The sequence below is a fragment of the Plectropomus leopardus genome, chromosome 17, assembly GCF_008729295.1.
Source record: "Plectropomus leopardus isolate mb chromosome 17, YSFRI_Pleo_2.0, whole genome shotgun sequence".
Taxonomy (NCBI): Eukaryota; Metazoa; Chordata; class Actinopteri; order Perciformes; family Serranidae; genus Plectropomus; species Plectropomus leopardus.
In genome coordinates, this window is record NC_056479.1 from 28,814,466 (window position 1) to 28,832,251 (window position 17,786).

The window sequence follows — 17,786 nt, forward strand, 5'->3', positions numbered from 1 at the left end:
CTTAAATGCACACTCTTGTCTAAGCTGTCACATCTGTTAACTGCACTACAGATTTTCTCGCTTTTTTTTTTTTTTTTTTTTTTTAAAAGCTGAAGTCATTAGAGGGCATTGCCAAAATAAACTGCACTGAGGGCTCAAGCTGTGGCAAACAACATGATGTTAGTGAGGATCCTCCTCCCCCCCTCGAGCTGCCCGAGTCAAATTGATGTCAAGAGGAGAAAGAAGTGGAGTGTGTGGCCAAAATTATCATTCTGTTTCAGTTATCACACTGAGGCCGTTAATTGGAGTTTACCACCCATCTGCTGTGGCTGGTGGCTTCATTTTTTCAGGCGTTATGACTTTTTTTTTGTAAACGTTATGGACTGTGTGGTGCATTTTACGTGCTTTTCATTCTTCTTTTGGCCGTGTTCATGCATATGGCATAAACTGTGGCAATGTTGTGTATTTTAGTTCAATGCTGGATCTATAGTTTGCTACATGATGCAGCGGGACAATATAGATTTTAAAAACGAGAAACTAAGATATGGCTTTGAAAACATTCATTGTACCACATTAATCAGTGTATGTTGATGATGTATTTTAATGTGTAGACTCCAGAAAAAAAACCTTTTTACACAAAGGCAGAGTGCCAAAATAAAGCTTCATCCACAGCGTAAGACTGAATTTTAAGTATTAAGTTTAAGTGATCATGTTTTGATAATTTTGGCTGTGTTCATGCATATGGCATATATTTTGTGTGTGTATTTTTGTTAAATTTTGGAATTTGCAGCTCAGCTCCTACAATAAGTCTAAAATACACTGTGGAAACTAAATAGTTACATTCAGACTGTTCAGGTCAAAAAATGCTCCATTGAAACCCATTCAAACTGACATTTTTGATCCCACAGCCATCAGAGCAGAAAAACAGGACTTGTATTATTTCTGGGTGTCATTCTGGGCTTTTGATTTGGAATTTGTCATTTTTACTATTTTCCACCAATTAGATCTTTTTTTTTTTTTTTACTATATTTATCATTTGGAGATTATTATCATTTGGAGATTTTGTAATGTATACATGATAATAATATAATATATTGAAAATAATTCATTTTTTGTTTTTTGTTGTTGTTTTTTTCATTTAAAAACATAGTGGCATCATAAAAAAGAGCTGGCATTTCAATGGTTAAAATTCTGAAAATTAATGAATATATGATATTTTTGATTTGGACTGAAAAAATGGACGCAATAGTCTAAAAGATGGTGACTTTATACAGCGCTTTTATATTTTTTTTTATTTATTATTGCAGTCCACTCTTTCCAGCTTTACCTGTTTTGTTGATGTCCTGTAGCTATTTTGATAAGTGTGTTTACACCTACAGCAGTGGGGGGTTGTTGTTACTTTTATTGCCTCAAGTTTGAGAACAACTTCTGTGTGAGAGGTTTAATGTGTATATATATGTATTATATATATATATATATATATATATAAGCAAAGCCATGTCCTCTGCCTGGCATCCACGAACACTGAGTTCCCCAGAGGTGTGTTGTGCTTTAAACCTACAGTTACCGCTCATGAGGGAGGCTCCCCGTGTGGTGATGTCCTCAGGCATTATTTTAATTACACGAGTGTCACAAGCTTTAATTTACTGGAATCCAGTATAATCTCTTTTCTCTGTGTCTTTCTGCGTGGCGGTGGCGTTCATCGCCTCCCCGCTGGGAGCAAAAGAGGTCAAACTCATTTTGACGGCTTTTGTTTTTTTTTTTTTTTTTTGTAAAGCTGTTTTGTTAAACAAAGCAAAAAGTGGACGAGTGTGACTCCTCACCTCTCGCCCCAAAGACGCTGGGATTTTAAATCTGCCGCTCCGAATTCATCAGTCCAGCGTGGATGTCAGGAGAAAGATTCTTCGGTACCAAAATTAGGGGTCGACGGATATTGTTTGTAGGGTTGATACCAATTATTAGTACTTTATGAGACTGATAACCGATTTTTAGAACCTATTTGCATTTACAGTGAAGATGAAAATAACAAACGCCTTTTTAATTTGGCTTTTAATTGTTTATTTATTGACTGCTTATTTATACATTTTAGTCTGTTCTACGAGATTCCTTTTTTTTGTAAATATTTTTTAACATTTGTATCTATTATCTGTTATGTCATCCTTTTGTTTTTACACATTAATTTTAAATTTAAATGTTATTGACCATTAAAAGTATTTTACTCATTTATTCATTAATTTTGATATTAATATTTAATATTTTATTAATTAATATTATATTTATTAATTTTTATTTTTTATCTATTGGTTTTATCGTGCCTCTGGTGTTTCCGTACTTGTAGTAGTGTTTCTTCAGTTCCTGTTTGTGTGTGTGTGTGTGTGTGTGTGTGTGTGTGTGTGTGTATTGGGGGGTGGGGCGGGTAAGTTTTGGTTTTCTTGGCTAAAGCACTTTCTGTTACAGTTCATCTGTAGGACTTAAAACTAAAACATTTTTTTGCACAGACTCGATCTCACAGTCCCTGCACGCCGTTTTAGAAACTGTCGTGTTCAGGGAGTGATTCAGCTCGTCCCCTGTGTACGATCTGGTGCCACCACAGGGGTCACCCTGCTGCCAGCGCGTCTAAATACCAGCCTCAGAGTCCTATTCCTGCAGCACATCCACTCTTTGGATTTGACTTTGCATATTCCCAGGTACACTGTTGCAGCTGATAAATGTCTGCGGTTTGATTAGATAACCAAACAGTGTTTGATGTTGTCATGGCTGCCGTCTGGTGTGCAAACAGGCGGCAGGAGGGGTCTCTATCGGTTTCATTAAAATCGGCTGCAGACCCAACAGGCTTTGGCCTCCGAGGTTCTGATGAAGCTTTAGCTCGTCTATCTGTCTGACCTGCCGCACGCTCAGATTAACGCACACTCCAGGGTAATCCCCGCTCCTGATTTATTGCAATCCCGTGTGGACTGTGCAGACATGTGGTTTATTTAGCGTCTTGTTTTTTTTCTGCCCCCGCTGTGTACCGCTCTCACTACCTCCGTCTCCTGCGAGGCAATGCTTAGTGACTATGTGCACCTTATGCAATCATGACTTCTTGAGCTTTGTTATTTCTTTTATCCACGGACTTACTGTTATACAAAAGACTTTCTTAGTGACATTCAGTTTTAGTTGGCATGGAAAGGAAAAGTAAGGATTTGGATGTAATCTTCTTGTCACTTACACCACGTCCAAACCAAAGCAAAGAACCAGCAAAAATCTGTTACCCACAAAATTTGATTCTGTGTTTTGGGATCTATCGGGGTGTTTCCGATCATTTTATGTGCCCTTTCTTTTACCCCAGGTTTACAGGCTTTTCAGACATGGCTGAACCTGCTAAATATAGGCCGTAGTCTGCATTCCCACTGTCAGTGAACACAGCACTGCAGCAGAGTGTGCCTCTGTGTGTGTGTGTGTGTGTGTGTGTGTGTGTGTGTGTGTGTGTGTGTGTGTGTGTGACAGGTCAGAGAACAGGTAGATAGTAGACAGCAGCAGAGACAGAGGTCTTATTTACTTATTCAGTGTCTCTTGTAAACTCGGTGCAGACTGACTTGAGAAAAATGTCGTAGTTCAGTCTGGGAAGAGTCGGAGGGTAACTACTGACGGCGCGTCATTGCATCCCGACAGTTAAGGAGCTGAAATTTGCGCGTTCACCCGGTTGCTGTGTTCCCATTAATGCCGATCAGAGACGACAAAAACCCGTGTCTAGCGCAGAGATGTTTGACCCGGATGTAAACTTTCTTATTGTATTAAAAAGCCAGATGTTAGCAGCTGTTGGAGGGTTTTTTGTTCAGTGATTATAAGAGGCTAATGAAATGATGCACTGATTAGCACGATTCTGCAAATGCACGCTAAGGTGTTAACACTTCAAGCTCTCGTTGCAAAATCGGCTCACCAAGTTGGCCTTTTTTCCCAGCTACGACGGCATCCACTGTCTCCTCCTCCTCCTCCTCTTCAGACTTTTTCCGACAAACTTGAATGCCACTACGTAGAGTAGATGGATGACGCCCTCTGATGTTTTGTTCCTGCGTATTGACGTCATAGATGAAGGTCGCAGCCTGCGATTCAGTATGTGACGTCATTGCACAGTCTGCACACATCAAACTCGATGTCGTACCCAAGTTTTTTAAGATCCACGTCGCAGAGTGAAGCTGCACAAAACGTTTAAGACTGCAAAAATCTCCGAGTCTGCAGGAGGTTTAAATGCAGTTGAGTCAACAGTACCAACATTGCTCCTAATGAACAATCCAGCTCCAAAAACATAAAATCAATATGTGTTGGCCGTCTTCACAATCTTAATTCTACACTGATTGGAAGACGTTTTTCTAATTTTCTACTTATGAAATGTTGGATAAAAAAAACAAAAATTAAGAAGTAGAAAATAGGAGAATCTTCACTCTAAAATAGGAAAAACAACTTCAAACTCTTAATTCCTCATTGATTTGACAAATGAACAATACAATTTTGTAAAATTGAATTCAGTTTTCCAATTTTCTATTTTTCATTTTTGATGTGGAAAATTAAAATGCTGAACATTACAGGCAGTGACAACCCTCGTCCTTTTTGTTCAACATGATTATTGAAAGTTAGTTTCGACTTTCATTAGAAAACAGGATATATTTTCTTTTATTAAATCATGCTGCATCAGTTTTTCCACATCGGCTTGAATTAAATCTCTAATGTGAAGACAAAATCGCTCGGGAACGTGATTAATGACGTTAAGATCCAGTTGGTGGATTTACACGACGTTGCATAATTTTATGGAAACAGAAACAGTGAATTTATAATTGTGAGGACTTGTTTCTCTGCTGAATGACAGCTCCTCGTGTTTAGTGTCACACATGGGGGTGTGTGGGTGGGCATGCTATAATATTTTGTGTGTGTGTGTGTGTGTGTATGTGTGACAGAGAGACAGGGGGAGGATGGCGTCTACAGTGGCAGCTGTGGAGGAGATAATCCCCGGCCTGGACCTTAGCCTCTCAAATAGAAACTCCTACAACTATTGTGGCTCAATCAGATTAAAGAGACAAAAAAATCTTCATAGAGAGAAAGACAGAGAGGGAATGCACATCATTCATAATGCTGGCTCGGCTCTGTGCACAGAGACACAGCTCAGTCAGACACAATGCTGCGGTTGTCTCCTTTCTGTATGGTTAAGGGAAAAAACTGCCAGACAAGCAAATATTTGATTTCTGCTTTTCCTCGCGGGCCGCAGTTCCTTCAGTTTTGAGTCTTTAAGTTCAAATGTCACTCCAAAGGCATTTCTGAGACGGCCGCTCTCACTGCGCTTCATTTGATGGATTTTTTTAAGTGTACAAACTCTATCAGTCAATCAGTCAGTCAGACTGTATTTTTTATAGTGTTTTTCATGCAAGTAAAACCGTAACACAAAATGCTTTATACAATAAAACCAGAAGTCCCATCTACACACATACACACTCACACATTCACACAATGACACAGACACACAAGCACATGGATAAAAAGCAAGACTGTCATTAATTGAAGCACTGAAATAAAAATCCACACTAAAATTAGGAAATGAAGAAATGTTACCATAAGTGAGGAAACACCAGAGACAGAAAAAACCTATAGATAGAAAGAGTTTAAGGAATAAAATTAATTATAATTATGATAATAATAATAATGAGATAAATGATAATAAAAAAAGTAGTAGTAATAAAAATAAAATAATAATAGTAGTTGTAGTAATAATAATTTTTAAAAAATAGATAATAAATAAATAAATAAAATAATCAAAATAGTTGATAAAAAAGTAAATGGAGGATAACAGCACAATGTATAATAATACATAAAAATGTAATAATAAAATTATATATTATGTAGTAAAATAGACAAAAATGTATAAATAAATACTCATCAAGTAAATAAAGTTTAATTAAAATCCAGACTAAAAAAAGCGGGCTTGTTTTTTAAATGCTAAATATAAACACTAAGACTTATTTTTTTTTTAAATGGGTTAAACAAACGTCTCCTAAATGCTGAAAGGACGGTGGCAACATTTGCGAAAATATTAAAATGATAAGAGGGCTATTTTTAGGTCAGATGATCAGAATGTGTGTTTGTAGTCAGAAATTGTGTGTGTGTGTGTGCGTGTGTGTGTGTGTGTGTGTGTGTGTGTGTGTGTGTGTGTGTGTGTAACTGCAGCTGCTTAATTTGATTGAATATGATAGATCGGTTTTTCGTTATCCCCTCAGGCTTCAACATTATCACCGTGTGTTACCATGAAGGGAAACTTGATATATCTGGTGAGGTTTTGGCATTTATCGCTCAGGAGTTATCACAGTTTGAAGTTCAGTGGTTGGAAAAACCCCCAATTTGAACATGTTCCCCCTCTTCTGAAACCAAACCGGTCTGCTGTTTTCAGTGCTCACATTTAACATCAGCTTCGTTTGGTGGGTTTCTAAAGCAACAAAGAACATTTTCATATATATTTTTAGATAAAGTACGATCAGTAAGTTTATGCATGTTTTGGTCATAACTGCAGCTATTAGAAAAATAAAAAGCTTTAAGGGTTCTTCCTTACAAAGTCTCAAAAGACATAAAAATAAGGCCTTAATTGCTGTTAAAATGCCTTAAATAAATCTTTACAAAGTATAAAAAAAAAAGTTTTTTTTTTAGGTCTGATAAAATCTCAAAATAATTGGTAATATACATATTAAAATAATTTACCGTATTCTTCTCACATTAATGTCGCTCAGATCAGGATAAAGGAACCAACACTCAAATACACATCCAATTAAATGACAAAAAAACGGGCTTTCTTCAAAGCAAACCGTTTGTTTATTTTTATGATAATGTTGCACCCCACGAATCCTTGAAAAAATCTTTAAAGACATTAAATTCATTATTCAAAAGAATAAGGTCTTAATTAATCAATCCTTTAAAATGCCCAGACATGCAAAATAGTATTTTATTAATCTTTTTTAAAAATTGTAAACATTTAAAATTAAGTGGTAATTTTACTTTAATTATTATTTGTTGTTGTTGTCACCAAAAAAGTCATGTTTTATGTTACAATAAATGTAGAATTTTCCCTAAATCTTAATAATTGAATCGGGCTTCTGTTTTCTTTTTCTTTACTTTTTTTGTTGTGAAATTGGTCTTAAATTTAATTCAAAGTGACTTGAAAAAGTCTAAAATCTTTTTTTTATTTTTTTTTATTCAAGTTTATGTTATTATATATTTACATTACAAAATTGCAAAAAGTAATTGTTTCAGTTCATTTTTCCCATCTTCATTTTGGGTTTTTGTAAAATTGTTCTCAAAATTCAATCCGAGTTTTTAAAAAACGGTCTAAAAACACTTAAATCTAACTTTCCTTTAGCTGTAGGAACCCTGTTTACTTGTTTAAATCTAACAGCATTTATTATTTTATAAAGCTGTTTCAACAAAGCTTAAAATACAGAGATTTTGGCAGATTTTGCACCATGTTGTACTGAGCGTTTAAATGGATTTCATATGTACAGACAAGTCACTTGTTTGTTTAAGATATCAGTTTTGCTGCCTGCTTAAATGTTGCAGGTTCACATACAGGATAAAGCTTAAGCCCAAATACTGAATAATTCATTCATACATCAGACATTGAAAATGAAAGTTAGATTCCCCCCAATAAACTGGGCTTTTTTTAATCGCCAGGAAAATTCACTTAAGCATCTCAGCAATTCACGAGCTCAGGCGTAAAGTATAATGCAGCACCTGCTGCGCTCTATTATTACCTTTGGTTGTAGACGAGGTAATTATGTAAGGTTACTCAAGTTCATGAGGACTGCGGGCATGTTGGGCTGTCTGCCAGAGGTCCTCCACCTCTCAAAAATAATAAAACGCAGTTTTTATTTTGTTTTCTTTTTTATTTCCACACACAATAAAACTGTGTAAATCTAAGTAGTTAAAAAGTGTCAGTAAAAGTCAAGAAGTCACCGGCTTATATAATGGAGCTCCCCTCAACGTAAGGAGAAAAATAAATCATTGACATATTCAAAAAAAAAAAAAAAAAAAAAAAAAAAAAATCTACTCAGCGTGTAGTATAATGAAAATAATTCATTTTTTTGTCTTTTTTCAAAAATCTAAAAGCATAGTGGCATCATGGGAAAAATGCAATTTAAAGGGTTAAAATTAATGAATTAAATTAATGAATATTTAAAATTTCTGATTAGGACTTTTGGCTAAAAAATAAATTAAATGAAAATAGAAAATAACATTAATGTATAATTTTTTAAAGCCTGAATTTGAGAAGCACATTTTGTGTGCAGAGTATTTGACACTGCGCAAAAAATCATAATAATGTCTAAAAATCAATATTGATGCTAATCATTGACATTTACTTAGCTACGAATTTTAAAAAATAATAATCTACTCATTATGTAGGATATTGAAAATATTTTTTTGTGTTTTTCATCTAAAAACTCAGTGGCATCTTGACAAAACCTGGTATTTAAAGGGTTAAAATTCTGGAAATTGATGAATATTTGATATCTATGATGTTGTTTTAATAAATTAACTCAATAGAAGTAGAAAATAATACGTAATATTTTGATTTTTGGAAAGCACCTTTTGTGCTCAGAGTGACATGAGTGTGTGTGATATTAAAGGGTTAAGTATGAGATTTTTAATTTCGCATTATTTGACCATTCTCACTGTCTTTGCTGTCATCTGGCTGAAAATTAAATCAGAAAAATCTAATTTCCAGTTGTTGTTTTGCAGCCTCACAGCAGTGCTTGATGTCAGTCTGTTTAAGAATAAGTCATCCAGTTTAGAAAGTTTCGGTCTCTGCTTTTCCTCCCCTGGTGGAGGTCAGAGGTCAGAGCCGATTCTTGCCAACATGTAGGCTCGAGCCGGAGTCGTGAGGATGAAGCATTTGTCTCCGACCGCTCGGCATCTGTTCCTCCTACGGTCCTGTAGAGGAGCACATTTTTTTACTCCTACAGTGTTTGTTGCTTTAATATTTGTCTAAAAGTACCTCAGCTCCAAGTGTTTAGTTTGTGTGTACGTTTATTTCTGCAGAAGACGTGTAAAAGCCCTGACACACACACACACACACACACACACACACACACTCTGCAGACGTTCAGCTGTTGGCCGGTCATTAGGTGTCTGCAGCCAGTAATCACACACAGTTTCTGTAACGTGTGTGTTTGGCATGTTGGCACGTGTCTTCGCTTCCACACGGCTGTTGAGCCGATCGAGCGTGCTGCGTGCTCCGACTGGACGGCCGTTAATGGTGCCGATAATTCTGGTTTCTCCGAGTCTTTCACCTTTGCCTTTTTAGCCATGCTAAGCTGGAGACCCGTAGACTCTTACATTGGTACACCTCTATATATAATTAGTCTGCTCCCACGCTACCTGCGGGTTTTATCGCGCCGAAAAGTACCCGACAGTATTTATTACGTTCGTAGGACGTAATAATTGGGAATGGGGCTTTTGGATGGTCTGCACCCTCAGCCTGGACTTTGTTGCAGGAGCTGGTGTCGTTAAATGTTTTTAAATGTAAAATGAGAGTTAGGAGCAGATTTTGTGGGATGTGGATGTTTTTCGCTGGCTGGTACAGCTGACCCTCAGAGAGTTCGCTCTTCACTCAAATGTAAATTTAAGTCCTTGTGAATTGTATTTTGTCTCTGTCTGTAACTTTTTGTCTTCACTGCTGACTGTCTTTGGCCCGGTCTCCCTTGAAAAAGTGATTCTTAATCTCAATGGGACCAACCTGGTTAAATAAAAGTTAAATAAAAATAAGAGATTTTGGCTCTATAGTACCGCTGAAATATCCTGACGGCTGTTTACAGGGTTCCCATGGTCATGGAAACCTGGAAAAGTCTATGAATTATAGTGTTGTTTTCCAAACCTGGAAAAATCAGTAAATTAGTTTAAAAAAAAAAAAAAAGTTTTGGAAGTTATGGAATTTAGTTTTGTGTATTGAAATTCATAGTTTCAGTAATCTCCAGGGGAAAAACTTTTAGGTAATTTAACATAATTTCTTTTCTTCTGGAAGTTACCTGCTGGTATAATGTAGCTCTGATATGCGTCAGTTTGCGGTTACACGATATTTATTGTTTCAGAAACGACGCTGTGATATGCAGTAGCGTATAGTGGTGTTTTTTATGGAAGTGTGGCTTTCCTGAGTGTGCGTGCGTTCGTGGATGTGGGAATGACTGTGTCCTGATCATTTTATTGCTGCCATTTTGCACAAATCTGTGAATTATCGTGATTAAGTCGGGTACAATATGACCTGGTGTTTTGCATTTACATCAACATCTGTCATGAATTAATTGTTCCACCTAACTGCACAGAAACTATTACAAAAAAGCAACTTTGCTTAAAAAAGGAAACATCAACACACTTATCATTGTGAGCGTTGAAACATGCTGATGTTTGCATTCGCTGTGCCAAAGTTCGGCCTCACGGAGCCACAGTTACGGCTGCTGTGTAACCTTCGTGAGCTGCAGGCATTCGGGCAGACGATGCGTGTGCAAATGTTCACGGAGAGCTGCGTGTCGGCGCTCAGCGTGACGTTGGACCAGTCTGCCTTCGTAGGCGCGAGTTCTTAAAGGTCGGTTTGGTGTGTCAACACACAGCCCAGAGGCTGAGGCCCTCCGTGTGAATAAACACACACTCACCCAGCGTCACTCTTCATCGCTCTGTGTATCCAATATCTATACGTCCACTGTGACACACACACACACACACACACACACCCCCTGCCTGCACTCCTGATTTCAGCCAACTTATGTTTTTGGTCCAAGGCCGCGCCCTGATCCAGTAATGCTGGTCTTGTGCAGGCGGAGCAGCTGGGGGGACGACGGGGACAGCTGGCATTCTGCAGGCTCACTGGAGCAAAGAGACCCGGGACACTCGCAGTACTCAGGGGCCAGTTGGACAGCTGTCCTGGGCTGGGCTAGTGGGAAATTATGAATTTAAGGGAGAGGAAGAGGGAGGCGAAGAGAAGAAATAGTCATCTAGGAAATAGGATTAAGTCTGGAATAGGACTGTAAATCAGCGTTTCTGTGAGTGTGCCAGTGTGCCAATTTTCAACTGGAGTCGTACCGTTGTCCAAAATATCGATATATTATGTGGTATCATAATGAAAATCATATTCAAATCTTTGAGCTATGAGCAAATGGGTTCGATTTCTTTTCGAAACATGCGATAAAAGGCAACAAGCAACATGACAGGGTATGTTTTGCAAATTGCAAGAAATTTGTAGATTGAAATGTGTCTTTAAAAAGCTAGAGGAAAATGTCCCTGTTTGTAATAATCATAATTATGCATTTCAAATTATGCTACAAAATTATTTTTATTTCTTAAACACTTTTTCAGGTCATTTCCTTGTTTATTTTCTTTTTTACTTTCCTTTTTTAAAATTTTCTGGTAATTTTCTTGTTTTTTTATTTTCCTTTTTTTGTTGCTAATTTTCAGGTAATTTTTATGTGCTTTTTTTTTTCTTTTAGCAACTTGGTGCGAAGTTTTTGAGTCATTTTTTTCCTTAATTTGCCTGTTGCCTTCTTACCATGTTTATGAAAGAAACCCAGTCAATTTGCTAAAGTTTAAAACAAGTATGTATGAAGAATAAAAATGACAAAATTAAACACAGATAAAAAGAAGATAAAATAAGTAAGTTAATATATGAAAATATGTATAAAAATAAAAGTAAAGCGGGAAACATCCAGATAAAGAGGTATGTTCAGTCAGGATTTTTGAAAGAAAATACATAATTTAATCAAATAAAAAAGTGGTTTCATGGGTGTTAGTTAAGAGACAAATGAGTTGTTTTATAGTGGTATAAAAAAAAAAAAAAATCCAATATCATGCGTCATTACTTGTCGTCTTTCTTTTGGCTGCTTGCCTGCTAATGTGAGACTGTCGCACAGAATTTCAAAATAAAGGCGTAACCCAGAGATGATGACGTGGATCTTTTACATAGTTGATCACTGAAATCAATATATTGAACCCAGATGGATGGATCCTTTCAGCCCTCGTCTGTACATTGAGGGTTTTCTGTCTCTTTACTTTTGTCAGTGAGCCGCTTTTTTCGGGCAGAAACCTCCAGTGACGCTGCATTAATGATTACATGTCTGCCTGAGCCAAAAAATGAAAAAAATGAATTATGCAAATGACTTGTGATCAAAGACGGTGAAAGAAATTGCTTTTAACAAACTCGACTCGTGTAATTCTCCTGAGTAAAACTGAGTCATTCTTCAGCACGAGATCCCGTCTGACGGGATGAGAGCGGGAGATTAACGCGGCTCGCAGAATCAAGCGAGTGACAGCTCGGTTGTGTGACACACGTGTGTCGCGTCCTTTTTTTCCTTTTCTGTTGCTCCTCAGGCTTCAAAAACCGCGCTCAGATTATCAGACGGGCTCTGGCTGCCTTTTGCAACATCGTTCAGACGCCGGCTGCGTGACTCAGAGCTGTTGCTCAGTTTTCCTCTGAAATTTGTTCATGTCTAGATGATGCTGAAATGCAACGCTGTAACTGGAAGGAAGGACATCGTGCACTACTTTTTCACAGTCATGTTTTTGTCTTTGTTTTTTTCAATGACAACCAAATGGTACTTTTAAGAAAATTGAAATAATCCACACTTATTGAGTGATGTGACATGATATTTCGAAATCACTACTGGAGAAAAAACACTTAAACCCTCGATGGTACGCGTTATGATGACAGTTGGTAAAAACTTTTCTGTCATAAAAGAGATAAAGTAAACTTAATCTAAAGTATGCACTTTTGGTTGCATTGTCTTAAAACAACACTGTACCATGATAAGAAGTGAAAAAAATCTCAGTTAATTTGCAGAGAATTGTGTTGGCTGTTACAGCAAAAACTAAAATAAACAAAACCAAAAATGTCGTGGTGCAATTCCTGAACAATTTGATGTTTTGACATTTACAACTTGTGCATTTTTTGTCATTTTCTGTTTATTAATTTTCAAATTTAGCACATTAAACAGTTAAAAACTGCATGTATATATATATATATATTTTTTTCTTATTTTTTCTCTTTTTATTATTATATTGACGATAATGTATATGCAGCATACATCCTATCATTAATCATTATCTATGTCTTATTTGCTCAGTCCTTTTTCTCTGTCTTCAGCTGCAAACACGCTCGACCTTAACACATAAACGCGAGTGACCTCATTAAATAACCTATAATAAAGTAAAATAATCAGTTTGCATATCAACAACAGAAAGAATACCATCGTGTGTGATCATTTTTTGAACGCTTGTTGTTTTTTTGTGGTTTTTCTGTCCTGTTTTGTCTGGTCTCGTCTATCTGTGTCTCATCTACCCTGGTGCATGCGTTGCGTCACCCTGTTTTTGTCCTTCCTTTTTGTACTCACTAATAAAAAACAAAATTAAATGAATGGAAAAACACTCATCATGGGCAACTTTTGTGAATAAACCAGCAGCTGCAGCGTGAAGGTTAATTTCTTTCAGCATGCTCACGCGTGCACACGTTAACTCCGACACACACACCGATGCTCCACCAGCTCAACACACCTGCACTGTAGCCGCACTTAGTCAGACATGAGCGCCCTCACAGCTGCGCCGCTCCAGACTGAAGCCATTTTTGTGACCGTTTTCGGAGACGGTGCTTCTGAATTTTATAGCAGGGAGCACCAGTGAGACTTGCAAATACGTCCCCCTCTTTTTTTTCTCCCAATCATTATTATATTTCATGTCAAACACCAGAAGGAAGCAAGATTTGGTGTGTATGTGCTGCTGAGGGAGCAACGTTACTGCGTCTGCTCTAGCTGTCGAAACTTTGCTCTGCTCTGCCAGAGTCGTCTCTAACTTTGGCCGAGCTGGTTGGAGCGCGGCGAGAAGAGATGGTCTATTTTCTCGGTTGACTAAGCTGAATTAAATCCCGCTTTGTTTCTCAGACCATCTAAAGGTAGAAATGTATATATTCTGACCTTCAGGCTGATATACGTGACTGTCTGCTTTCCAAAAATTAGGTGTAAACAAAAAAAGGCAAAACACACATATATGGAAATAAAATTGATTGTTTCTTGGCACAGACATTGACAAGTAATATAACAGTGGCTGAGCAGGGACAGTGGAAATTAAAGATTATGTAACATATATTGTGTGTGTGTATATATAGTTTCTTTAAAATGTTGTATTTTCTTTAATTTTATGTGATTTATACGCAATTTTTAGCCTTATTTTTCTAAATTATGTCAATGTTTTTTATTTTATTTATTTTATTTTCCATTTTATGTTATGCATTCTGTGCATTCAGTTTTTATCCTTATTTTATCTTACTTTAACCAGTATTATTAAGTGGGTTTTATCCATGCGAAGATGCATTCTGTGCTTTTAATACTGATCGTATATTATTTTTACATGCAGGTTTTATTGTCTTTATGTCTTTTGATGTGAAGCACTTGGTGCATTTAATTTAAAGGCAACATTTAATTAAATTTTTACTAATCTCTTGTTCATTTTCGGGCCATGTCTTGTTAAGTTGCCCGATCAAACCAATTTGCTCAGGTTTCAAACGGTTTAACAAATCAGAATCTGGAATCAGGACTTAAATCCAGCCTTTGTCACTGAGGCTAAATGAGTTTGTACAGACTCAGGTGCAGGTCACACACACACACACACACACACACACACACACACACACACACTATTGGCCCTTTTAATTAGAAGCTGTTGCTGAAGTGTTTGAAATTGTGTTTGTTAGATTGCACTCGCCTGCCGCTCTCCTGTCAGTTCTGTAGTTTCCTAATATTTACCGAGCAGTTCTCCAACATGCAGCTCTGAGTCCACAGGAAATTAAATCAGATGGCCTAAAGCTAAATTTAGGGGGTTGATTACTGTCTGTTGTTGACTGTGTGTGTGTGTGTGTGTGTGTGTGTGTGTAGCACTGACTCTTTCTCTCTTTTTTTGTCACCATCAGGTATTAAATGAAGAGTGTGATCAGAACTGGTACAAGGCAGAGCTAAATGGAAAAGATGGCTTCATTCCCAAGAATTACATAGAGATGAAAGCCCATCCGTAAGTATCGCGCTCAACAGTTTCCTTAATGACGGTTTTTGATTATGTATCTGGGTCTTGGTGTGAAAGTGTGCGCTCTGCTGTACATGTCGTACCGTAAATGACACGCTGCTGCTCGTTTTTCTCTCTCTGCCGCCTCTTGACGTGTTAACTGTCGGGTTGAGGAGGATTCAGATAACGACTCCAAAAAAATAATTAAATAATTAAATATTATTGTCATTTTGAGATTATTTTATGCACTCACATAATAACATAATGACATAATAATACTATAATAAATGTATTTTAACATTTTAAGCACTTTCTGCTGTTCTTTTTTGGTTTATTGTAAGATTATTTTTTTTACTAATTTCTTCTTAGTATCTTGTTAGTAAAGTATTTATAAAATTGTTAGATTATAGTACCTTTGGGACGCCTGGTAGTTCACCTTGTAGAGTGGCGACCTCATAAACAGAGGCTCTGAAAATATGTCCAGTTTATTAAATTATTTTTACATAATTGTTGTAGTTTTAAAGCTTTTTTAAGTTGCTTTGTTCTTTTGCTTTTTTTACTTAATTGATTTTTGTTTGTTTTTTTGGCAAATTTATCCCTGTCATGCCTAATCTTTCCTAAAAAATAAATGAAAAAAGCCCCCAAAAAATCTTTAAAAAATTTTTAAAAATCAATTTTACTACCTAAAATTACTCAGATGAGACCAGTGATGCCCGTCTTGTGACTAATTGACAAACATAACGAAGCTCCGAACGCCGCCGAACATCCGGCCAATGTGCTGCAGTCCAGTGATGGACGGACTGGGAGCCGAGGGCTTGCTGTTGGACATAAGGGGTGGAGGACCGAGTTGTTGGAGGGTAAAACGTCAAAAAAACTTTTCACCTCTAGCGACTATCAGAACTGTGCATCTCCACCTCCGAAAACACAGCTGCAGGCTACCGGTCAGCTACACTGTGTCGTCTTTAAGTGTCACTTTATTTTTCTTTGGGCGGATGTAAATGAGCAGACGGCTGATGTCCATTAATTTGCTATGTCCCTTTTAAGTAAATTAAAAAAAGGGGTTGAGAGGACAAAAAAAAAAAAGAGGACGCCCGAGTCTTAAAATATTTGCTGCTGTTTATTCTGGCATCATTTTGGCCACGATGTCGGTGACATTTTTGATAACGTAATTACCGTGTCGGGTCTAAGTGGGCTTTAACTACAGCAATCCTGCTCACTCTGATGAGCCCTGATTGTATGTGATGCTTTGTGTGTGTCTGTGTGTGTGTCTGTGTGTGTGTGTGTGTGTGTGTGTGTGTGTGTTAAACCTCTCCACAGAGAGCCTGGCAGGATCCTTAGAGGACATTACCTCTGGACCTGCGCTCGCTGCCAGATTAGCTCTCTCTGTATTAATGTGCTCGAGGCCTCTCACGCTTAATTGAATATTGACCTCATTGCATCACTGCTGGGCTGCGATCAGATGTAGTTTTCGCAGTGCGGGACGTCATTGTGTCGGGCCTCTTTGGCCGTTTTACTGCTGCTGTGTGTCTGCCCTCTGTACCAGCAACACTGTCCGATGTCCAGTCTTTATCACGGTTATGAGAAATCAATATTTATTTTCATAATCATTATAATAAAGGCTCTCAGGGGTGTTGCAGCTTTTATACAAAGTTCTTTACAATGTGTGAAATGTTTCCTGTAAAGTTATATACGTACAGACAGATAGATTATGTGCAGTAATTACTGCCTGATTTCACCGCAAATTACTGTAAAACAATTACCCAAAAACAATTAATAACCCAGGCTATTATTTTCTTAAATCATTGACCTCAGCAGGCTTGTATTAGGACAGGGGTCTATATGGGACTTTTATTTACCTTCACATAAAACTGTTGCTCAGCAAAGATGGGAAATAATATCAAATTAAATATTTAACCCTTTGAAACCTGGGAAAATTGTCTTTTTTTTTCTTTTTTTCCCCAAATACGAAAAGTAGGTAATAAGCAAAAAATGAGGAAAAAATTACCCAAATACAAGAAAATTATCTGAAAAAATTTGCCCAAAAAAAACATGAAAAATAAGGAAAAAAAGAGACAGTAACAAAAAAAAAAACAAAACAAAGTGAGAAATTACCTGAAACAAATCTTTTAAAGAAGTCATAAATCTGTAAAATAATTTTAAATATAGAATTATGATAATAATGAATATAGTTCACTGGACACTTTTCCTTAACTATTAAAAAAATAGTCCTCTACACCTACTAATTTTTATTTTTTAATTTTTATCTCTCTTGTTTACTATGCCGCTTTGGTGCTCGTGGTTTTATTAAAATTAATTGAATTATTGAATTGCGGAGGATCTTACCAAGCTAACACTGTGTAGTATGTCCGTACTGACAAAAGTTTAAACATGTATACATATTTGTATGCGTGATTTAAACAGCTAACTCCACAGCACAGTTTAATACATCCATAAAAATGACCTGCATGGTAACCAGGCCGAGCCTCTAAATGAAACAGGCATTTATTTTATTCATATACTTCATTTAAACGCACACGCAATCAATTTAAAAACAATAGACAAAGCAGCGGTGCATATTCAAAATGATAATAATGATAATGTGTAGGAACAAACGGCTGGTAAAAGAGAGTGGGCGTGTATTTGAATTTTTACGGCCGTCATTATTTTAATATCGCCGTATCTTCGGGGGTTTAGGATTAATTTTACTGCCTGTCACTCGTCCCGACCACATCAAAGGGAGAGAGCAGGAACGGCGTTTGCAGGAGTTT

The 17,786-nt window shown here is 36.9% G+C and overlaps 1 protein-coding gene across 1 annotated transcript in view; it reads left to right on the forward strand.

Annotated features, from left to right (window-relative positions):
* Positions 1–17,786, forward strand: part of grb2b (growth factor receptor-bound protein 2b) — a 51,571-nt gene that overhangs the window by 23,497 nt on the left and 10,288 nt on the right. The window contains exon 3 of the mRNA XM_042504299.1: positions 14,930–15,027. Coding sequence (XP_042360233.1) covers positions 14,930–15,027 — 98 coding nt within the window. The remainder of the gene's footprint in view (positions 1–14,929; positions 15,028–17,786) is intronic.